The sequence below is a fragment of the Phaethon aethereus genome (assembly GCF_964289735.1).
Source record: "Phaethon aethereus genome assembly, chromosome: 4".
Classification (NCBI taxonomy): Eukaryota; Metazoa; Chordata; class Aves; order Phaethontiformes; family Phaethontidae; genus Phaethon; species Phaethon aethereus.
Window position 1 is genome coordinate 43514351 of NC_138578.1, and position 25148 is coordinate 43539498.

Sequence of the window (25148 nt, forward strand, 5' to 3'; positions counted from 1 at the left end):
CAACATCATTCTCAGGATTCAGGAAATTAAATTGAGTTTCATCTCCTGAGAGTGAATGTCTGCACACTTCAACCTCTGGAGAGGGACTTAACCAGCATGCTGTGGAATTCCAGCATGCAATGTCTCCTACATCTTTCCTGCCAGTAGTCCTACTTTTTCTATGTAATTATGATATTATCTCATAGCAATAATTTCTTTACTTTAGGATGGTTCTAGCTATTATGCTTCTTGCACTGAGCGGAAGACCATCAGGGCTGAACCCCTTCAGACAGAAAGGCGGCTGAATCAAAATCTTCTATATGCTGGGGAAGTTTCCTAACTCCAGATGACGAACCAAAAACTTAAGTGGAATTTCTGACAAGATCAATGCTCTTTGGTTTTGTGAATACTTCTAATCTTTTGGTGAATTCAACTCTTGAATACAACCCCAAAATTTTTAAATTTGGTTGAACTGAATACCTTCTTCGTTAGCTGCAACAATCAAAAAGTGTAACTGCTTGTATAGCCATTTTGGTAATGTTCCATGGCATCCTTATAGCCTGGCAGGGGTGAAAAGAAAATAATGAAGTATATCTTTTGTCACTAAAATAATAGAGCAAAGCCATGGCACTCTTCTAAGCAAGACTAGTTTATGTAGGTCTTGCAACTATCAGGGGTGAGTGCAAAATTTTCTGGAAACTACAGAGAGAGTGAAGTATCAACGGCTCACTCTCAGCTGTGGAAGGATATGTTTTGCTCTGCAAGTATCTGCCCTGTATCTGAGTATGCTAAAGTTCTTGCTAACAATCTGGATTTTTTTTAATTAAATTTGTATACGCAGATGAAGATAGGCCTAAATTCAAAGTGATTTTGACAAACCGGATAAATATGCCAGGAAAAAAATTATGATATTCAATAGGAATAGTGCAAAAGGGAGAAGATGGAAATAGGAACAATGAATTAGGTGGTAGTTAGTTCAACGAAAATGAAATCAACCAGAGCTTAAATTGTAACACCAAATGGTGATTAGTTAATGGTCTACTGCTGTTACAACCAAAGCATGCATTCCATGTGGAAGGACAGAAAAAGAGTATACACTGTGACACACGCACAATTATCCTTCCTTTCATATAAACATTTTTAAGGTCCCAAGTAGTGTATTATGTCTGGTTTTGGACACTGGACTTCAAGATAGATAGAAATCAGTTGCAGATTGTCCTGATGAAAGCAGTAAGAGACATCAGCTGTTGAGATGTCCTGGAGTGCCTGTGGAAGAGTATCTGGAAGCCGGCTTTAACTATGTAAAGACTGAGGGGAATACTCTGCTTGCTGTCTCTCTGATGGCTAACAACACTCTGAAATCATGGCAAGGAAGATTCAGGTTAAACACTAACGAAAAGTTTGTAACTGCAAGTCAGAACAGATTGCCTGAGGAGGCTGTAGTGGTGCTATCGCTGGAGGACTTCAGAAAGGGTTAGACAAACACTTGTCAAGGATGACATAGATGGAGCTGATGGTGCCTTGGGGCAGAGCCATGGAGGAGCTGACCTCGCGAGGTCCCTTCCAGGCCTGCTTTTATGTGAAGAGCATTATGCTGTTTCCTCCCACCTCACCTTCAGCATTCAGAGTTCTTCTGTTCCTCCCACAAGTTTTCCTTTATCTCCAGCTACTCTCCTAAAAATACCCTTTAACTGCCTCTTTTACTATTTTATGCATGTGTAGGAAATGCTTTCTGCACAAGACAGTTCTGCGGATGGACAAGATCGATCTGACCTATGAAAAAGGACAGGCCTACTTCTCACCATTTGTAGAGATGCACTTTGTTTACAGAAAGAGGGTTCTTACTGCAGGATTTAGACCTAGACATTCAGAAATATTTTAGCCACCAATAACAATATGGACTGTAATTGACATGATAGCTTTTTATACGCAGGACAGAAAAAAAGGAAGTTGGATGTGCCTTTATTTCTCAATACTCATTCTAGATTCATCAACGTTATAAATCTGGTACACATTTTCCCACTGTTTGACATGACAAAGCTGGAAGGGCACTAGGTCCTGGTAAGCTTAACCTCAGCGTCCTCCTGCTTTGCTGAGAGGACTTAGTTTGGGAAGAAAGGGTAATTGCACTACGGAGTCAGAGCGAGCGTCTGAACTCAGACCAGAAACCCAAACGGGTCCGATGAAACAAGCAGGGCAGAGCCGACAACCGGAGCGACCTCTCTTTGAACATCTCCTTCCCTCGGTGCTGCTCCCGAAGCGGGGGTGGCCTCAGCCCCCGCGGTGCGGGCAGGAGACGGCCGCGCAGGGGCCGAGGAAGGGCGGGGCTGCGGCGGGGGGAGCCCGGGAGCCCCCGGCAGGGGAGAGCCCCGGCACCGCCTGGCGCCGCGGGCCGGGCCGCTGGGCAGGGAGCCGCCCGCGGGCTCTCAGTGCGGTTCCCCCCGCGTTTCACGTAGCGCCGTGGAGGACGGACCGGAACGGGAATTGCAAGCCCCGACCCCGCTGCGCGGCGGCGCCGCGCGGCTCCGGCCCGCGGTCCCCACGCAGGGAGCCGCCCCGCGGGACTCCGCTCGCCGCCGCTCCCACCGGCGCGGGAAGGCGCGGAACCGGCGGATGGCTCACATAGGGCGGCCGCGATGAGGGGGCGCGGCGGGGCGGGCCCGGCGCTGCCCGCCCCCGGCCCGGCCGGCGCACGTGGTGGTTGGGGGGCGCGGTGGGGCCGCGCCGCCCCCTCCTTGCCCGCCTCCCCGGCGCGGAGGGGCGCGCTGTGCCGCGGCGCCGGCTTCGGCGCTGTCCTTACGATTTTGTTGTTTTTGTTGTGTTTTGTTTTTTTTTTAAACTCTTGCTTAACAAATTGCGCGTGATGAGCTCATGATGCCGTGCCCCACGGGGGGCAGGGGGAAGTAAGGCGGCCGGGCGCGTCGAGCCGCGGGGGGCTCCCCGCCGCGCTAGGTCTGCCGCTGCGCTTCGGAACCAGGCGGAGGGAACGCTTTCTCGGGCCGACCCGTTGTGGGGGTTTTTACCGCTTTTTTTTTTTTTTTTTTTTTTTTTTTTTTTTTTTGCTCCCCCTCCCGCCCTGTGTCGGGCTGTTTGCCGCTCCGTGCGCAGGTGAATCCATGAGCTCCCCCGGGAACGGCAGCGCCGCCGCGCAGCGCCGCGCCGGGGCAGGGGGAGCGGCCACCAGCTGCGGCCCCGCCGCCGCGGGGGGCGGCCCCGCCCGGGCACGGGGTGGGCGGCCGTGAGGCGGGCGGACGGGTGAAGTTTCTACGCGGCGTCGGGCCCCTGCGAAGGGCAGTGGGGAGGGAAGGACGTGGCCCCGCGGTGCTGGGGTAGCTGCTGCCGCCGTCGCCGCCAGAGGAGCCCGGCTTTGGCCATGAAGAGGAAACAGAAGAGGTTTCTGCAAATGACGCTGCTCTTCACCGCGGCTCTGATTTTCCTGCCCGACATCGGCCTCTGGTCCCTCTACAAGGAAAAGCACCTGGTGAAGCCGGCCGAGCCCGCCGAGCCGCAGGTAGGTGCGAAGCCGCCCGGGAGCGCTGCCCCGCCGTGCCCCGCCGCGCCGGGCAGCCGGCGGGCTGCCGCCTCTCGGGGCGCGGCCCCAGCCCTCGCCCGCTCCGGGGCTGCGGGGCGTCCGGGGAGCGGAGGAGCGCGGCGGCACCTGCGCTCGCCCTGCCTCCGCGCCGGGGAGAGAAAGTTGTGGGCGAACAAATGAGCCTGCCGGGTTGGGTTTCGCCGGGAGGGGTCCCGGCGAGCGGGCACCGAAGCTGGCTGTGAAATTAGGAGGACGTGGGGTGTTGCGTGCCTCGTTGGTTAGCCAAGGGTGATGCCGGTCTCTGATTTTCCTTACGAGAAGTGGAGTTTTTACCGCAACTTTCATTCGTCTGCCTATCTGTAGGACTTCTTGAACTGACGTCCTCTAAAACGGCTCGGGATCCATCTAGGTAACTAACCGCCTAGATTTATTTTCTCCTCTTCCTTTCTCTTCAAAACTCGACAGAAGTGACTGACAGTCTTTTTCTCTTTTGAATGTTACTAATGTGACCTGATACAACTACGCTGTATGTAACGGCTTGGCAGACTGATGTCACCACGAACTTTTAAATATTTCCAGTTTACAATCTCCTCAATCGCCGCTACTAGTAACAGCAGCTGACATAAGCTGGTTTTTTTCTTAAGTTATTCTTCAACTCGCTGGGTTTATGTGTGGCTCATAAATCACAGTATGACCTGCATTAAGTGAAGTTTAGTTTTAGGGAGTTGTTGTAACGCAGTGCTCTAAAACCCTGCCTGAAATTCACCAAGGCTTATATTCGTTCTGTTCAACAGTGCTGTGCTCCCTCACTGTAATTGTCAGTGTAATTTAAATACAATATAAGTATTTCATAGGTCATTAGGAAGAAATTATGGGATTGTTTGATCTTTTAGCTTGTTTACCACTTCCATAGCCTTCATGTTAGAGCGTATTAGACAGCATCATGTATCATTTTAGTGTATTAGTAGTCTTAATTTCAAGGGTCATCACCCATGTATATAATGCACTTTCCACCTAAATGTATTTGAGTCAACGGCTTCAGTTGAACAATAACATATTTGAATCTTTGTTAATATAGCTCTCCATTACGGAAGTTAGTCCTCCAAAGTATCGTAACTTTGGTTAATGACGTACGCTGAACATATTTTTATTAACATGTTTATTACTACAGCAGGAAGTTAGAGATAGCTGCATAATGTGAAGCGTACTTTATCTTTCCAAGGGTTTTAAAATACACTAGGTGTCAGGTGCTAGATTTTAGTTGGAAGTAACTTCTGCTGAAAGAAAACTATACACGATCGTAAGCGTCTGTCAGGAGTTTACAAGGTGCATATTGTAGTCTTTGCAGTTTCTAATTTACTTTGTGATTTTAGGAAAGTGAAGGCATTCAATGCAAATAATAATTTCCATGTTTGTTGCATGGCTCTTTAAAAGGTACATGCCTTGACATAAGATGAAATTCCTAATATTCAAGACTTCACTCTAAGTAGAGCATGACTGGCTAGCACTCAATGGGAAATAAGCTTTTTTTTTAAAAAAAAAAAGTTCTGGATAAAATGCTGGAAGAAAACGTTGGAGATCAGCAGCTGAGCATACATGAAGGGCTAGTGAGACTTGCTAATGAGACCTCAGCTAATTTTAAATCCTAAGCTTTCTGAAAGGGGCTTTCTGCTAGCTTCCTTTTTTTTTCCTCTTTTTTCGTTCCCTTTTCTCCCCACGTGAATACTAATTGAGCAGTAATGGGACTGTTTAATGGGAAAACAATAAAAATGAGCAATGAAACTTTGAACTGTACAGCTGACTCTAATGTAATTCTGTTATCACTGTCAGAATTGAAGTCATGTTGGCAATGTCATTACCCAGTGACGATAGCAGGTTGAAGCAGAGGTGAGTAATGCAATTATGGTACTTGTGTCTTTTGCTGTGCATGTTATAACCCAAAATGCATACAAGGAACAAGGGTTGAAATAGAAGGTTTGAGTTAAACTCTTTTAAATATAAGGAAATTGTAAGAAGATGGTCAATGTACTTTTCTGAGACTACACTAGAAATGAGGTCTTACTAGAAAAGACTGTGTTGGAAATAGTGAAATAGTTTCATAGTAGAGATATAAAGTTTTTTTCTCCTATTAAATTAGTAGGAGATGCAAGAATTTTGACACTCAACGCAGTCGTTCTTTGCCCTTGAGGAGTTCAGTTGCTCGGCACTTGGTGTGACAACACAAGTTTAAAAGTCAGTCCTACTGAGACCGCAGCAGACTTTTCTTCTATGTTCTAATATTGTGTTAGGTTACATAGGTATGTATGTAGAGTCAGCACATGACAGTCATGTACAGTCAGACTGCTATGATGTAGAGTTGTGACCATGGGAGAGGGGCAGAGCTGTCAATGACTTTAGTAAGTTAGCCATAGGCTGAACTGGTTTTGCCCTCATGGGTAAAACGTGTGTCTAGGGTTATTCTGATGGCGGCAGTACAGTTTATAAATGTGCCATCTTGTTTTAAGAACGATTAAATTAATGTTATTGATCATCAGGTGTTTTTGAGGAGACGTCATGGTGAAATTCCGATTTTTTTGACTAGTTATAAATTTATTGCTAAAGAAGACATCCCCGAACTTCCCTGTGAATGAGGCCTCTGTCAGCCCCTCCCACCACCTCAGCTGCTTGCCACAGCACTGGAGCGAAGGAGGGGTAGCAGGCTGATGGAGGAGGCATTGATATCCTGACAGCAGTAAGCAGAGAAGCTGTTCAAAAGCAGTCCATGATGCAAAAATAGTCTGTTTCTATCAATGGTAGAAGAGTGTCCCCTGAGGACTGTGTCATTCCCAGTGCCTAGAATAGGGCACTTGTGCTCTTTAGTGCTATCTAGAAATTCTAATATGATGAAATAAGTTGACTTTTTTATTCTTTAAAACAGTGCTGCAGTAAGTTACATAAGAGGTTGTTTGGGGTTTTTTTGTCATCGTCCAAATTCTGTTTCAGAGCAGAAAAGCTCCTCTTCAGGAAAGATTCAAAGATGAGAAGATGGTGTTGACAACCCTGATTTCAGACAGCATTAATGATTTTGATCACTGTACATTAATTGTATAAGCATTATGAACCCCTAAGTGTTTCATACAAACTTACTTTTTTTTTAACTTACCATGTTTTCCTAAGATTTTCACTTGTGAACTTGGTAGGCTTGGTCTTTATATTTTGGTAATTGTTATTTGCTTTTGGTTTATCACAGTGGAGTTTCGATAGTAAAGGTACAGATCTTAAGGTTCTGAATTACATGGAGCAACAAGATCTCCATAAAATATAGTTTGACGATAAAACAGTACATGTGAGGGGAAAAAAAAGTTCTGGTTTAATTATTTCTAAGTCAGTCTTCCTTGCTGTACTATGGGAAAAAGGGACATTGACTACGGAATGAAAAGGCAGTTTTTATTGCCTTAAAAAAAAAATCTTATAAATTCCTTAACATATTATGGTGTCATTGAGTTTTGCTTACAGTTTTTGCACTTAGTTTAACTTTGTTTTTTGTTTTGTTGGGGTTTTTTTTGTCACTGAAGTATTACATATGTGATATAAGTATCCTGTCTAATCTTTTCTTTTGATAAAACCGCAAGGCCAGGGTGTTTGGATACTAAGGTATGCACATAAAACTTTTAATTTCAGTTTTGTTTTTCTGTGGAGGAAAAGCAACAATGCTGTACAACCAGTGGGATGTAATCCTAGTGCAAATCTGGTTATCTGATGCTGTCTAAAGTTAGTGCTGCTTTATTTGGTTACAGTAAGGCTTCATCCTTGTCTGTTTATATAATGTCAATATATGAAAAATAACTTCATGTAAAAGAACCGATTTCTAGCAACAGCTTTCCAGTGTCCATAATATAGGTATTTGGTGAAAAGTGTTGTGAGAGACGCTTCTTTCTGGTTTTGTGGGATGCCAGCGAGGTTGGCTGAAAGGAGGGCGGGCTAGTGAAGTAAGCCCTAATGCATTTCGACTTGACTTGGTACTTTTTTCATTCAGTTGTCATCTCCCTGCTTCGTGGTGTCAAACCTCCTCACTTAAAATTGGATTGAACACCAGCATCTCTTAGTCACAGATGCTCTGTAATACGTATTCATAGGTGTATTACTGCAATGCTTTCTGACGTGTAAAGTAAGGAAAGAAGGTAGGTTTCTGGCTTCATTTCACCTACGCTTTGGTGCAGCGCGGTGTGCTACTTTAACCTCCTGATTTCTGCAGGAGGAGATCTCGGTGGTGTTGGCCCTTTTTATTTTGGTGCATGCACGGTGCCCAGAGCGAAGACCAAAGTACAGCCATGCTGTCAGGGGAAAGCTTTGTTCCGGGGGAGAGAGTCAAGCTCTCTCCCTTGTCCTGTGACTTCTGTATTTCTCTCTGGTTAGCCCCATGATTAGGTCTTTCTTTTGGGGTATGTGAGGTTTAAATGAGCTTCTCAGGGTAAGGACAACTTAGTTCTTACAAATCCCGGGCCTGTATTGTAGCTGGCAAACGGGCACGAAATCCCCCTTGCAAGGCTGGTGGTGTGGGAAAGTCCTGACTTGGGTCCCTGAATCCAGGAAGGGGTTTCAGACTGAAATCTGTCCGGCAAAGGGTTGTTGGTTTCTAAAGTCCATGAAAGAGGTGAAAATTTAAATTTACCCCAAAGTTCAGCGTTTCCTACTGTTTAGTACACAGGTTCCGATAAACATAATTGCTCCAGGACAGTTAACTGCTTACCAAGCTGGGGTTGGTGAATTCTGTTTCTGGAGAAAATGAAACTTTCTCTTTTTTACCCCACTTAGCTGTACTTCCTTGCTCTTCCCGTTGAGTTCAACAGCTACACAATGTTGTACTAAATATGGTTCCGTTAGGACACAAATGGCCACTTACTTCCTATGATTGCACTGTTGGGATGCTGTCAGTTACTCAGTCTCGGTTACTCACTTTTGCTTTCACCACAACCTGTAAGGCAGGAGAGTTTTGTTTCTCTTTAACAGAGAGGTAAATAAAATAGTGACAATCAGGCCCCAGTCTACAAAAGTGCCTGCTTGACTATTGCTGACTTTAATTTGTACTATTTTGGGAGAGTGCATGGCTGACCGTAAAAAAAAAAATACTGACTAAATGAAGTCTCCCTTTTTATGCTCAGTTTCTATGCACGTGCTGTTCCAAGCAAGTCCTCATTTCTCTCCCCAGAGCAGCAGCTGGGACCCAGCGTGTTCAATCCTCGTTTATTCTCCATCCCTCTTCATTGCTGTGCTGGTGTGTCAGCTCCAAGGGCCCCTATACATGGTGTGGTAAACCAGAGCTTTGTGTCATAAAATGCAGTGCATTGGCAATCTGCGTTTGCCATTTAAGCGTTTAACAGTCATACAGTTAACACTTCTGTAATTCACTTCTTTATCTGAATTGTTCGTGTATAATTTTATTCCCCTGTATATATTGGAGCCTACTGAGGAAAATATCATTTGAGGTCTAAAACCTTTGTTACTTTCAAGATACAATATTATTTTTGGCAATTAACAGTATGTTTCTGTTGTATTCAGTATACCAGAGGGAGCCCTCCTGTGGTTAATTTAATACCTATCAATTTTCAAGAATGTTACTAAACAGTGTATCTTACAGGATTAAATGGACTGTTTTCTATATTTAGTTTTCTTTCCTTTTAACTCGGCATTTGTAATGCATTTCAGCTAATATTATTCTGTGTAGTTACCTTTTTTTTTTTTAAAAAAAGCACATTCATTTCAGATTAATCCAAATCAAAACACAAGGTCAAGAAACCTCTGTGCATGACAACATTTGGACTTGTAGAAAGACCACTACCATGAGGAGGACTGTATGACCTTATCGAAGCAGCGGGATGCAAGATTGCTCACTGATTAGGGGGTCATAGTCAAGCTGCGTTTCGTCCCCTTGCTGGGATGTGGTGCTCACTTCTTTCCTGAGCTTCCTCATCTGCCTCATCTGTGCAGGGAATGTAACTCTTGCGTTTGGCTCCGGGGAACTGCAGCGGTAACACAGGTGCATCCCGGCTGGGAGCCAGACTGCGCTGTGCCGCTGTGCGCACCGTTCAGTGGAGACACAACCGTGTGTGTAGGCAGGTGTCTGTGCACATGTAGAAGAAAGAACAATTCAGCTTTTCTTTTTTTTTTTTTTTTTTTCTCTCTATAATGCTCAGACGGGTAACTTATGGTCTTTGTCTAGCAATACGCTGATGCACACGTTCATAGCAATTGACGTCGGCAAAACTGAGCGTATGCTAACTTATTTCGATGGATCAGGGCCAGGAGCAGACATGTTTGGTTACTTTAAATAAGGCTGAAAAAAATTAACTCAGGGTTGACAAGTTAAATAAAACACAGCTCAGGAATCCCAAGCTAAAAATTCTACATCTATCGTAAATGTTCCTCACTGTCAAGAGACCAAATTACACTGGCTGAAAGAAATAGCAGTCCTGGGTTTTTTAATGTCGCTTTAAAACGCGGAAAGGCTTTCTTAGGAGATGTCAAGCTGCTGAACCAACTCCTTTCTGAGAATTCCAGTGTAAACTGGTTTTTAAGGTCAAGCTCTATTGTGATTCATTGGTTTCAAACTGGTTTTGACAATTGTCACATTTGGAGGAGTTTCACTGGGTGATGGGCTTGGCTGGGTAATCTTTCTGAAAATATGTCTTTGACAGAGAAATCCTTTCCCTATTCTTTATGAAAAAACGCTACAGAAGAGGCCTACTTGAGGAGGCTTGCTCAAGAGGTAAATGAGAGGAAAAAAATCTATTGCAGGAATTTAACAGCATTTTATGCTTCTCTTTCAAATCCGTCACCTTCATCTCCTTAATTTCCACACATCTTTCTTCATAGAGAAGATGACATGACTCCAAGTCTATGCAAACATGTCGTGATTCAAGTCAGCTATTTAATCACCAAACTAATAGCAGTATATTCAGAAAATTGTAGCAATACAAATGATGAGGTGTATGTGCAGCTAAGGTAAGAAATATATGGGCTACGATAGCCCACTCTTTTTTGGGTGTTTGAGGTGGAGATAGAAAAGCTTTTATGCAAAGCTGAAAATTTAAGGCTTTCTAGAAAATTGTATAGCAAGAGGGTTTCAGGGTCAGAACTGCCGTGTTCCTGTTTAAGGTAGTGTTTCATGGGGACAATGTTATCTTAACGCTGCCATTTTAAGATCTCCTGGCAGATCTCGTTGAAGGCATTTCCTATCCCCTCTTTCTCATGGTCAGATCCTGTCTATTGAAGACCTCTGGCCTCACCTTAGGAAGCACTCACTAGCTGACCTATGAGGCTTTCATCTAGCCACATGTGGATTTAACAGATGACTACAGCATCCCTTTCCCCCCATCACCTCCAGCTGTTGGTTACCATCCAATGCCTGAATTTTTCAGCCAAATCTCTGGTGACAGGACATAACAGCATTTGACAGATGCTTCATTGGATCATCTGAAACCACTTCCACAACAGTTTAAGCCTATCTGCCAGACTTTTCCCTGAAGTAGCTGAAGAATATTTGCATGTCTTCTTCAGAGCCATGTGAGCCCTAACCCTCGTGAGGGCTGCAGCAGCGAGAAGTTTGGAGATTGGTGACATCTGGCAGTGCCGTGAACCTGCAATGCCCTGAAACTTCTGTCAGGTTTGTGCCAGCTAAGAGTTACCATGCCCAGTGCAGTTTCCTAGACTTTGCCAGTTGTTTGGTTTTTTTTTTAATGCCAAATTTATAGTGCAAATTGGACATAGTAGACTAGAAAATCTGGCCCATACAACTTAAATGTTTCATCGATACATCGATAAACCATTGGTTCTGTGCTTAAGATGCAATGGCAATTTAACAGTTTACTTCTGTGCTGTACCACGGTTTACGGCAGGATGCGATACTGCTAAGAGATTGAGCTAGGCAGAGTAATTATCTGAACTAGAATTTGGTTAGGACGCCAGTGTTAATACAGGGTGTTTTAGAAATTGGATTGCTCACTGAAGTGTGTGAGTGTAGATATATCAGACTAACTTAAGGTGCTTATTTGCTTAAAGCATAATTTTTCATACTTGTACTGAAAATAGAATAACAGATGAGTTTATTTAGAAAATTTTAGCTTGTTTACTTATTGTTGCTCTCTGAAAATAGTTTTCTACAAATTAAGTAGTAGGAGAATGCAAACAAATGTTTAGGACAAGCAAGAACATTTTATAGCCCAACTGTGACAAGTTCTGTTTATAGATGAAGACTGGGAAGAGCAAAGGCTCCCTGTGTGTCTCTTCAGAGCCAACGTCTGGGAAATAGATGCCCTGCACATGTATTCCTGCAATGTTAACAGCTTCTGTAGTGTGAGAGAAGTGTTTCATTCCGTATGTTTTTGCCTCGCTGTGATTAAAATCTCCTAGCTTTGCATTAGAGTACATAATTGTCTGTCACAAGTAGTTTGTCTTTCTTTTTTTGTCACGCAATCCCTGGGATAAAAGTTGTGCTTGTAATGTAACATTTGGGTAATGCTGCTGAAGCTTTACGTGGTTGTATCAGAGCAGGCAAGGTCAAATAAATGCATATATGCTTGGGAGATTTGAGATATTCCCACCTACAAGAGTTAGCTCCAACAGATATTGGCAACAGAAATCTCTCTTCTGCACAGATTAACTATACCCTTGGCAAAATTTTGCCCGTCCCTGGCAAAGCCTGCACAGATGCGGCAGTAGTTAGCCAGAGCTACATAATTTGAGAAGAGACTGTAAATTGTACCAAATTTTGTGCTGACCCTTCAGTGGTTCACCAGCTCGGCATCATCTGTCTTGCACAGAATGTAATACAGGGCTTAATGCAGTAGTTCATTTATGTAATTTTTTTTTTTTTCTCAGAGACAGAAATACCTACTGTGGCCCTTCAATGGGGAAACCCCTCTTATTTTCAACATAGCAACAAAACTCCATCTCCTCCTCCTTTCTCTCCTTTTTGTTCACTTTTTTGGGGAAAAACACATTTCAGTTTCTGTAATGTTTCTGAGATCTCATTTGATTGCTGGGTAAATTGTTATAGTGGATTGCTTGAATCTTGGAAATTTTTAGATTGCTTTTTCTACAGAGTGGTAATTTCACATTAGCACGGGAAATGCATGAAAAAGACACATTAATGCCATCCTACAAGAAATATATTGCTATTTTTCAGGCTCCGATAAATGACTACATTTTAAGTTGCATTTGATATGGCTAGAAAATGAATGACAAGCTTGAGCGGATGTTGTTTTTCCAGAACTGCTCAACATAAACTAAAGTGACAGTCAGATTGCTGATCAGATTTTGCAATTGTAACACTGGTATAAAAATGTAAATCCAGAACTTTTATGACACTAAGTAACAAATTCTCCACTAAAGTTACAAGATCATTAGAGACACGGCATACATGGACATCAAAAGTATTTGGGGTGGCTGTAAAAATTAGCAGAAAACTCAAAAATGACGTGCAGAGCAAAATGTTCCTGCAGTATATTTAACCTGTGTTTCACATTAGATTGTATCTTTTTCAGCGTAAGGGCATCCATGACATAATTCCCAATGATGGTGAAGCGGTGGGAATTTCTCCAAGTATATGGAGACGCTCCTCCTAATGACGGTCAGATTTTATTTTGATCTATATTGTGGTCTGAGAGGAGAGTGGTTTTATCTTCCCCTTTTCCCTAAAGCAATCCATTGAAGAGATACAAGCCCAGGGAAAGCACAGCCAGAACGTATATATTAGCCTATGCTTTGCTAACATGAAAGTGAAATTGCGTTCACCTCCAGCAACTGCCTATACTAACAGAATTCAAAAACAAAATGGGAAGCTGCCATCTTCAGCTCTGCAAACAGACATGCCACGTGTGCAGGAAGGGCTGCAGGGGAGGGCAGGGAATTCCTGCAGCTCTGTCAGGGAAAGCAGCAAAGCTGCAAAAGGGTGGGAAATCAATCTGACTGGGAACACAGTCCCCTACCTTACGTGATCTTTCCTCATCTTCCTTGTCTCCTGCTTCGTGAGGGGAGGATGCACCCAGGGCGGTAGAGATGCTGAGATGTTGTTCAAACCATCCATACACAAAGCGTAGAGAGAAACCGCTTGACAAGGAGTTATTATTAACATGAGAATTACTTTTACATAAAACTGAGGTGGTGTCTCAGCAAGTTCCTACTTGGAAATTCCAAGTGCTGCAGTTCATGCACTGACACCACACAGGGCAATCGTGCAGTCACTGAAGATAAAGGTGTTTTCACTGAAGCAACTTCAAAATGAGTAAGTGAGAGAGAAATTTTTCTTCAAATGCTCAAGACGCACAACAGATGTCTCCTTCAGAAGCAATGAAGAAAAATTGTATTTTATATTGGGAGAAGGGAAATGGAGATGGCATCATGCTAAGCAGCAACCTGCTTCTGCATCTGGAATGGATGTGCATGACAAATTAAAAATGAGAAGCCAGGACACATGTACTTACTGCCTGTGCACGTTGTAACCCCTTCAGACAGAGGTCTTGGAAAAACTGGACTTTTTCTTGTGTTGTGGTAGTGTTTGTTCTGTGACTTAGGAGAGTAAAATCTTGCTGAATTGAGTTAAAAACTAAAATTCAGTGAATTGAGACTCTTCAAGGCATTTTAAAGAAATTGCTAGTAGTAGACTAGATTCTTCAGAAATGGTTATAGTGTGGGCTTTGAGTTTTTCCATTTTTTTAATATATATATATATATGTATACACACACACATATATACGTACACACACGTGTATGTTTGGGCAGGAGGAGGTGAGGAGACCATCTTTGCTTCCTACAGGGATAGGGTGTTTATTTTTCTTAATGTAACATGCCCTAATAATCTTAGGAGGAATGGATCGATTTTGTGGAAGACACCATGCAAATACATGGGAAAGCATATGTTTATGAGTATAAATTCAGCACAATGTACAGTGTCTTTGGCAATTTCCAGGGTTTTTTTAACAAATGTGGATTTTTGATTTGTTTTTGTCTCCCCACATTATGCACAGATTTTATGTGGGCTAGCTTTATGTTCGGTTTTTGAACACTGATAACTTTAGACGATCTACTGAACTTTTTTTTCCTCTCTACTTCTAAGTGTTGAAATATGTAGGCAATGAAGATGTTGGCTCATTTAATTTACGCCCTTGATTCTTTCCAGTCTTTCCTGTTAGTCGTTTCTACTCTTACGCAATGGACTCTCATAGACATTTCTTTAGGACACCATATACAAGTTTGTTCAGAAAATACTTGCCCAAGGCTGCTGTTTTTACAATATACTTTGCTAACCTGCTTTTCTCCTGGCGTGTGATCTAAAATAGTCAAATGACTGATCTTCTCTTCCATTTAGTAACCTTCTTCATATTGCAGATTAACCTCTGATTCACTGATGTGGCTGTTAGAGACCAGCTACTCTCTTTTAATGATAATGGAGAGTGAGAAGCTGCCGGAGTGTTACAATGGAATTGACAGGAAGGAAACATGAAAGAAAGGAAAATGGACAGCCAGGAGAAGAATAAGGAAAATATATCCCATTAAATATATTTCTGGAACTTCTAAGTCACATTGCTCTCATGTTTTCTATGCTTTCTCTTTCATGTTGCTCTAATCTGCATCTCTGGCATATATTGTTATCATATTATTATTTTTTTAAATGCACGCTAACTGCAACCTTGCTTCTCTATTCTAATTTATTATAACATATTAGTAAAGCTGCTTTGGAATACCCTGGATTAATGATGCATTTTAAACTGTTTTCAAATGACCCCAGACTAGGTCAATTATTGAAGTAGCGCTAAGAAGGAGTATTTTATTTTGATTGCAGTAAGCCCTTAGTTTTATGTTAACCCATTGTACAAACGTGGCCTGTGGGCTTTTAATGTTGTGGCAAATTGCAAACGTGTGAATAAAGCATGCTTCATATTTGTATGTAGCAAACTGAGGCTCCTTCTCCAGAGGAGACTCTATAAGCTTGTTTTCTTCTGTTGTATGTGTGGTTGCCTTTTTGTACTGGTGCTCTGAGGAAGCAGGCTTGTCTTTTGATGTCAAGGGAAAAGTTGGTGAGGTGCAGGTGCTGCTTGTGGTATGTTGGGTGTCAGTGCACTCACCCCCTCTGTGTCCCCCCGGCTTAACAGACCCCTGCTTGGGTCAGTACACCTGTACTTGGGCAAAACAGGCTCACTCTTCCTTTGCAGCCTGAGCGCTGGCAGGACGGAGTCGTTCAGGGTATTTTGCTGTGCGAGCTGTAGCTTGGTGATGCTCTTTCAGCTCCTACCAAAACCCAGGGGAGATTCTCGGTGGGGCTGCCTCACTTTGCTTCCCAACCTTTTGTGGTGGCTCTGATGTCCGTAACTGGAGACGGGCTTTGCCGAGGATGTCCGAGGAACAGCAGTGCATGTGGAGAGGAGGGCCTCAGTTTCCCCACGGCACTGTGGACCCAAAGAGCGTCGATGCCTGGTAATGCGCTGACGCAGGACTTGGGGTGGCCTCCCTGAAGCAGGGTTGACATGGCTGGGCAGAGGGTGGCGTCAAGCAGCGTGTGGCTGCGCAGTGATGTAGCCGTCAAGGCGGTCGGTGAGGTACACCAGGCTGAAAATCGTGAAAAGGAAGTGTGTTTCACCTCCCACTTTGATACACTAGTGGGAAATTACTGTTATTTGTGGTGTAGGGTGGGAGAGTTCTATAATACAGATTATTTTCCAAATCTTTATTCGTAAAAGCAATGCATTTAATATTTTCTTGTAAAATTAACATCCTTAATTTATTGCGGAGGTAACTTTATGTTTCTTTTTGCTTTTAAAAGTGGAAAGCGTTGCTGTGTTTTGCTTTAGAATTGAGCTGGAACGAGGATTTACTGCATATTTTTCAAAATGCAAGGATGTGTTTTTTCACATCCCAAATATGTCTCCGTGTTTCAAATCTAGTCTGCTTTTCTTTGTAAGACCTACTCTAGTTTCTCCACCAGATTCTAACATTATGGACAGCTTATGCCGCAAACTTTTAAAAAAACAGCATATCAGCTCAATAACAAAATTTAGTAATGCAGCCTCATCTCAGCAAAACTGACGTTGCCCACCCTTCAAAGACATTGGACTTGACAGATTTGGCAGTGCTTTGGAAGCTTCAGTAACTCGTTAAGTTTCACCAGTAACTTTAGGCTGTGGTTGTAGCCTCTTGTTCAATTGATCTTGTAGAAATTTGCTTAATATAATGAGAATGTGCCTCTCCCCCATACATTTTCTACCAGTAGAAATACTCTACTAGTTTAGAGGTCTATTAACTATCAAAGAGGGATAAAAACAGTGTTAAAGACTCCTGTCTTGTATTGTGTTCACATGGCAAGGTTTTGGTAGCAGGGAGGCTATGGGGATGGCTTCTGTCAGAAGCTGCTAGAAGCTTCTCCTGTGCCCGACAGAGTCAATGCCAGCCGGCTCCAAGATGGACCGACTGCTGGCCAAGGCCGAGCCCATCAGTGATGGTGGCAGCACCTCTGGGATAACAGAGTTAAGGAGGGGGAAAAAAACTTGTGCAACTGCAGCTGGAGAGGAGAGAGAGTAAGTGAGAGGAGCAGCTCTGCAGACACCCAGGACAGAGCAGAAGGAGGGGCAGGAGGGGCTCCAGGCACCAGAGCAGAGGTTCCTCTGCAGCCTATGGAGCTCCACGCTGGAGCAGATCTCCACCTGCATCCTGGGGAGGACCCCACGCCGGAGCAGGTGGATGCACCCAAAGGAGGCTGTGACCCCGTGGGAAGCCCACACTGGAGCAGGCTCCTGGCAGGACCTGTGGCCCCATGGGGAGAGGAGCCCAGGCTGGAGCAGGTTTCCTGTCAGGACTTGTGACCTAATGGGGGACCCATGCTGGAGCAGTCTGTTGCTGAAGGATGGCACCCGTGGAACAGACCCAGGCTGGAGCAGTTCATGAAGAACTGCAGCCTGTGGGAAGGACTCATGCTGGAGAAGTTCGTGGAGGACTGTGTCCCATGGGAGGGACCCCATGCTGGAGCAGGGGAAGAGTGTGAGGAGTCCTCCTCCTGAGGAGGAAGGAGCAGCAGAGACAACATGGGATCAACTGACCACAACCCCCATTCCCCATCCCCCTGCGGTGCTTGGGGTGGGGAGGTAGAGAATTCAGGAGTGAAGTTGAGCCCAAGAAAAAGGGAGGGCTGGGAGGAAAGTGTTTTAAGATGGTCTTATTTCTCATTACCCTACTCTGATTTGATTGGTAATAAATTAAACTAATTTCCCCAGGTCAAGTCTGTTTTGCCCATGATGGTAATTGATGAGTGATCTCTCCATGTCCTTATCTCGACCCACGAGCCTCTCATTATATTTTCTCTCCCCTGTCCAGCTGAGGAGGGGAGTGATAGGGCGGCTTTGGTGGGCACCTGGTGTCCAGCCAGGGTCAGCCCACCACACTTATGTAGGAGAACAGTGGTTTGGCAGTGACTGAGATGCTCAAGAGATCAGCAGAGATCTTGAATATCAAGCCACTTAAGAGGAGAAACAAAATGTAAAATAAGACAAGAAGGAAAGATTAATTCCAGTTGCTTCAGAATAATCATGGGAAGAAAAATAAAAACCCTTTTGGGGTTATTATTAGTCTTAGGTAATTCCAAGGTGCTTGAAAAGTAAGATGATCCATGCCTAGGAAACAGGGGCATAAACAAATTATCTGTGGGATCAATAGCCAGTGTTTGGAAGTTTCATTATAATGGGCAGAGTTTATGTAATCGAAGAGGGAGAAAATAAAAAATTAGAAATTTGGGGTAGGATACAGGCAGAATTTTACTGCTATAGCTAAAGATCTTTTCATATAATCTTCCATCTTTCTTCATCTACCCCTCTGAAGTAAAATGTGGATAAATATAAAATAACATATATAAGGAAGTAAATAATCCTGATTTTACATATACAGCAATAACTTCTGACATAGTAATTGCTACTCAGGAAGAAGCTCTTGATGCGTGTATTAGTGTTATTAAAATGTTAGCTTTCATTTCAAAGAGGATAACATTGTTATGACTACTGTGTAAATTCATTGTGTACTCTCAAATACTGTATGCAACTCTTGTGCAATCATAATCGTCACAGATGGGATGCAGAGGGATCCGGACAGGCTGGATCGATGGGCCGCGGTCAGCTGTATGAGGTTTAATAAGGCCAAGTGCTGGGTCCTGCACTTCAGCCACAACAACCCCATGCAACACTACAGGCTTGGGGAGGAGTGGCTGGAGAGCAGCCCGGCGGAAGGGGACCCTGGGGGTGCTGGTTGACAGCCGGCTGAACATGAGCCGGCAGTGTGCCCAGGTGGCCAAGAAGGCCAACAGCGTCCTTGTCTGTAACGGGAATAGTGTGGCCAGCAGGAGCAGGGAAGTGATCGTACCCCTGTACTCGGCACTGGTGAGGCCACAGCTTGAATCCTGTGTTCAGTTTTGGGACCCTCACTACAAGAAGGACGTTGAGGTGCTAGTGCGTGTCCAGAGAAGGGCAACGAAGCTGGTGAGGGGTCTGGAGCACAAGTCTTATGAGGAGCGGCTGAGGGAACTGGGGTTGTTCAGTCTGGAGAAGAGGAGGCTGAGGGGAGACGTTATCGCGCTCTACAACTACCTGAAAGGGGGTTGTGGTGAGGTGGGTGTTGGTCTCTTCTCCCAAGTAACCAGCGATAGGACGAGAGGAAATGGCCTCAAGTTGTGCCAGGGGAGGTTTAGATTGGATATTAGGAAAAATTTCTACACCGAGAGGGTGGTCAGGCATTGGAACAGGCTGCCCAGGGAGGTGGTGGAGTCACCATTTCTGGAAGTGTTCAAAAAACATGTGGATGTGGTGCTTCAAGACATGGTTTAGGGGACATGGTGGCGCTGGATTAATGGTTGGACTTGATGATCTTGAAGGTCCTTTCCAACCTTAGTGATTCTGTGATTCTGTGAAAAGATACCTCTCAAGGGTGACTGAATTAAGTAAAGGCTTGATTGTTGAGTGACTGATGAGGGGACTTGAGAATACGATGGAGGTATCTGAGAAGACAGTAACATGGAAAAGATATGCAAGGATCACTTTATTCACTGTCTCTTTCAACAGAAATAGTAGCGTCAAATTAAATACTGTACCACATTCAAAACAAATGACAGGTACAAGTCTTCGTATAATAGATTATTGAAGCTGTGGAGTGTTCTGAACCAGGGATTGTGGATATAAACAGCTTACATGGCTTCAAGAAACTATTGAATACATTCATGGAAGAAAAATCCGTTAGGACTAAAGACAGCACCACTGGCTTGCAAAATCCTTGAACCACCAGTTGCTGGAGGCTGGAAGGGTATTGTAGGGAAGTGAAGTTGTTTGTTTGCCATGTATTTATATCTATCTTTAGGATTTGCTGTTGATCGCTGTCACAGAAACAGATGGTTGGTTAGATGGACCTTTTTGTGTGATTTTTATGAAAGCCATTCTTAAACTCATCATATGGAAGTTAAAGTCATCCATAGTAGCTGCTGATAGGAAACCAACTTGTGGAACAGGAGGAGATTTTGAATGAGTTGGTGCCGGAGAGCTTTCTAGTAAGCCAGTGGTGCAGCTCCACAGTGGATTTAAGGTGTGGCACACCGAGAAAGCACACACCTTAGACTAAGTGTAGCTGTAACAATATGCATTTTCCTATTATAAGTGCATGTCTTGGTGCATGAGTTAATATTTGAGGGAGACTAAAGACACAATTGCAAGATTCTAAACTTTAATTGATACAGGGGTACTGGTCCCCATCATCTCCATCCTCTGTTAGGTGCTAGCCATAGGATCCCAGAATCTTCTGAATACTTAGTTTGCTTTTCATTTTTATGCAACATTTTCTTTTTTTCTCTTTCCTAAAGAGTGTTACATTTTTCCTCCTCAGGATAAAACAGGGATATATTGAATATGGTAGCGTGTCATAAGGAACATCTTAAGTCTGAGATCGTGGTATTGTGTCAGTGTATGTGGAACAGCTTGGGGGGGTGGTTTTCAATTCAGATGTTGTTTTTTTAAATACTAAAGGGAAATATTTGCCTACATTGGTACATTGCATATAAAGAGGAGATTATGGCCTTAAGATATTTAAATTACTCTGTGGAATATCTGCAGAGTTGTACATTCATTCCCCTGTAACTTGAATGTATAGATATGAATGTGATGTTTCACTATTTCCAAATCATTCCCATTTCCCTCGTATTGATATCAAGGCTGTATCCTTGATATCAATATTTTCAATTTCAGTATGAATCTACTTCAGGAATATGTATCTTAACCATCTTGGGTTAAAGAATATATCTTTTCTCTCCCTCCCACCTCAGTAGAGGTTACATACAGAAATCCTTATTCATTAGGATGATGGTCAGGGATTTGCCAGGTCCTTACCAGAACACCACTTAAGAGTTTGCTGACAGTAACTGGTGAAGATAAAAGCTCATCTCTCCCCCCTTTTTTAAAATGAATAGCATAATGTGAAGTTGCTAATGCAAAGCAATACATCTAAGATGGAAAAGGTATTTTTAAAGAACTCTCCTTCGGTTTAGTTTTATCATCATAGAATGGGTTGGGCTGGAAGAGACCTTAAAAATCATCTAGTCCAGCCCCCTTCCCATGAACAGGAACATCTTTAACTAGATCAGGTTGCTCAGGGCCCTGTCCAGCCTGACCTTGAACACTTCCAGTGATGGAGCATCCACAACTCTGGGCAGCTTGTTCCAGTGTCTCACTACCCTCATAATAAAAAAATTTCTTCCTTATGTCCAAGGTAAATCTACCTCTTTTCAGTTTAAAACTGTTGCCCCTTGACCTGACACTACAGACCTTGGTAAAAGGTCTCTCTCCATCTTTCTTATAAGTCCCCTTATAAAAAACTTGTATATTTAAAGGCCACGATAAGGTCTTCCTGGATCATTGCATACGTACTTGCTAAAACCAGCTCCTGCACTGCATTTTTACATATGATGTAGAAATCTGTGTTATTTCTCTCCATCCTAAATAGATGCCTGATACATAGTCCCAGCTTGTGTGTACAAGTTGCAGTGTGATACTATCAACTCTACTGTTGATCAGGTGTCAAGGCTTGAATTTTAGAATTACACAAGTACTTTCAGAGTTTTTAATAGCAAAACAACAGGATTTTTAAAGAAACATTGCCATCATCCTCATTACTGGAGTAAAGTTCCCATTGCCTTCAATGGGAACTGCGTTTTGTAATCAGCACTGTCAGTCGCCATCTGGACTGACTCTCTCATATCTGAATCTTACCATAGAGTCCTCCCTTTCTGGGATGCCATCTGTCAAGCAGTTTCTTTTGACTTGTTTCCAGCGTCAACCTTTGTACCTTCTTTCATGTCCTCTTTTGTGCTCCAAGCAACCTCTCAAATCTTCATTCTCCCTGCTGTTTTCAAAATACGTTTTGAACACTGGTGTACACAATGAAGTACCCTAGCAATAATAGCTATTGCCAAACCCTAGGCAATATGACAGTCATCTGAAGAAAATCTGTCAGGAGGCCAAGGCCTGGAAGGCATTGATCCCAAACCCTTTTCTCATCCCTACAAGTGATATTTCAAAGCAGTGGCTGAGGGAGAAGTTTGAACCACTGATTACTTTGAGTCTTTGCTGTGGATAAAAGAGATCAGTTAGTATGGCAGTTAACCTAATAATAGCTTACAAAAGTGTCAGCTCTTACATGTTTAAAAATAGGATCAAATATCATTAATCTGATGGTATAACTGTTTTTGAAAGGCTTTTACCCAGTAAAGCCATATTCATGAAGACTTAAAAAACTTGTAGTTTTGAGCTGATGGTTGCTAACAGTCCTGCATACAATGTTTTCACACTGACATAGTTAGTGTTAAATGTCAACAATTTATTTGGCACTTTAAGCAAACAGAATGAAAAGTGTGAACCCAAAACCTTCCAGTTTGAAAGAAAAAACAAAATATAAGAATGTATTAGAAATAATAAATACATAACTTCAAAAAAACAAAGTAATTTTTGAAAGTAAATCCAAGATAAGCTTAGATAGGGATGCATCTTCTTAATGAAATAAAAATCAGTAGTTAGCATGTGGTTTAATTAATCAGTTTTAAATATAATTCAGACATTATTTTTACTGTAACTCATGCATGGAAGACATTTGTATGTATCTGAACAGCAGCCTTTCTTCCAAGTGGTGTCAGGGATGTGATTTTTCTAAACAAAATTTGAGTGAACTCAAATTGGTTGGTCTTGTTGGTCTATGGAACTTGTTGGTCTATGAATTTGATTTGGACAATAAACAAGGATGATTTAGAGTTTCAAAGAGATAGAAAAAGCAGTAAGCTTTTATAGTGTATATATTAAAAAAAACCCCAAACTCTCTCACATTGTGACTAGATACCCTACAGGTAGAAACAAACCAATTACTGTGTTCATATTGTATTCATTCTCAAAGGAAAATATTATCTAGTATGAAAAGCCCTGCTTATTTCAAAGGTTAGAAAACGTGGCAACAGACAATTGTGTAACAGAAAATTGAAATAGAGATTTTACAGGATCAAGACTTGCCAACACCTTACCATGCTGTATTTTCTCATGGTTATTTTATACAAAAATTAATAGTAGAAGACTGTGTTGGAAACATATAACTACATTGCAGAACGATTAAAAACTGACATGCAATATCTGTAGATATTTTAGTTTGTTTAAATGTATTGAAATGAGAATAAGCAATATTCTTCCTGAGAAGCTAAGTTGGCATGAGACATGTGCCTTTTTCCAAATATCAAATCCATTTCCTGCTGGGAAGTGGTGTGAATGACTAAATACTGCCCTGTCCCTAGGTGACTAAGGCTCTATTCATGACTCTTAAGTCCCTTCGTTTGCAGTGTCTAGCTTATCACTTTGTCTCTCTCTGATGAACTTCCCTTATTTTTAAGATGTGGCTAGGAAGACTTCCTCTGGAAAGCAGTTTTCGATTGCAGATGAAGAACCAGATGACTAATAACGATCGTGTGGCTGCGGTTACTGCTCAGCTTTACCTTACAATGATTTCTTGAAGGCTCTTTGCTCTCTGGTAGATGCTGCAGGGAGCTGGCTGCTTACATGCTTTTTCTTAGGGTAAGATAGTTGTGATTATGTTACACCTCCAACTGTATGGTGTTATTCTAGTACTGTTCCTCCTTGAGAGGAAAATGAAGAAATTTGTCTGACAGAAAAGTTAGAGATGTTAGTGACATACTTAAGTATTTTTCAATCTCACATTAAATCTTTAAGGTTCCCAAATCAATCAATCTGAAGTATTTCTGTTACGGAAAACTGTCCATTTCCCTCATTTCTCTCTTCCTTCTAAGCAGCCAAATAGATATGAAAAAAAAAAATTATAATTTGAACTTTGCCACCAAGTTTACTTGTGGTGTCTTTCTGCAGAGCAATAATAGATGGGAGCAACGCTGAGGAATCTGGCTGCAGTATATCAGCTTTAAGCAGCTCTCATAGTTTACCAGACTTGTATTTTTCAAGGCAAAGCTCTGGTAGCTCCTAATTTGGCTTTTCTTTCTGCCTGTCTTGGAATTCTTCTGATTTAGTTCAAGCTGAAATGCGGAAAAAAAATTAAAGTCTGAGGAGCAATCACTGTCCTGTTGTCACCTCACTGCCTCCCTTTCCCCAGTCAAATTCTGTAGGATGGTGCCAGCCCTCACTCTAGTGATCAATGAGCTTGTGATGTCATAGCCTATATAGAAATATCACAAATATGATTAGGTTTTCTTTCCAAGCAGTGAATTGTATACAGTTAAGGTGCTGCTTGAAACTGTAACAGAGCAATGCATGGGAGTTTTTCATATGTACCAGTTTGTTGTCGCTACAGACTTTGTTGGATGTCTCTGCCTTCAGTGATCTCTTCAAGTGTATTTTGTCGGTATCGGGACTTTCACTGTACTTATTCATGGGCATGGGCACAATTCCATCATTTTATCACTTTTTTTAGACCGGGCCCTGTGCTGGGTTATAAGCCATGAATCAGCCCTTCCCCCCCCCCCCCCCCAAGCAGCTAATTTCAAACACCTTCTAGGATATGGTAATGAATTATACATGCAGTCATCAGGGAATTGTAAAAAGACAAGGCATTTAATGATGGGGGATCATATCTAGAGCAAAAAGATTTTGCAATTAGGAAAGATGCTCTAGTGGGCCCCTTGTACTTCTGTTTCTTAAGTCCTCTGATGGTACCTGGTCTGACAAGCTGCTTCAGATAGCTTAGTGACATGCCTGTGTCTTAAAATTCTGTTGAAGCAGTGGGTTCCCAAGGAAAGTTCCCCACTTTTTATAAAGAGTCAGTTTAAAAATCTGGGCATTATTAGGAACTAGATAAAAATTATTACTACTTAATTTTACTATGTGAATTTAAAAAAAAAACAAACCAAGCATTGATTAGCTTTTGATTGTAACTATTTGCCTTTTAATTGTAACTGTTTGCCTTTTGTTTGTAACTATTTGCCTTTTTCACTTTATTTATAATGAATAGTCACAGTATGTTTAAAAAATATGAACTTCTGTGTTGGATAAATCTGGTTTTATATCAGTTTCATCAGCCCCTCTCCAGCCCCAGCTAGTAAGAGGTGTTATAGAGGTTTTTTTTTTTTTTCCCCCCAGTTCCT

At 42.6% G+C, this 25148-nt stretch overlaps 1 protein-coding gene across 2 annotated transcripts in view; it reads left to right on the top strand.

The window, feature by feature from the left end:
• Positions 1-2168: 2168 nt before the first annotated feature.
• Positions 2169-25148, top strand: part of GALNTL6 (polypeptide N-acetylgalactosaminyltransferase like 6) — a 491382-nt gene continuing 468402 nt past the window's right edge. Inside the window, exons 1-2 of one of the 2 annotated variants that reach the window (XM_081999760.1) lie at positions 2169-2882; positions 3154-3490. In XM_081999760.1, the coding sequence (XP_081855886.1) occupies positions 3353-3490 (138 nt within the window). In that variant the 5' untranslated portion in view covers positions 2169-2882; positions 3154-3352. Of the gene's footprint in view, positions 3491-25148 lie in introns of both variants that reach the window. The other variant, XM_081999759.1, reaches the window with a different exon arrangement.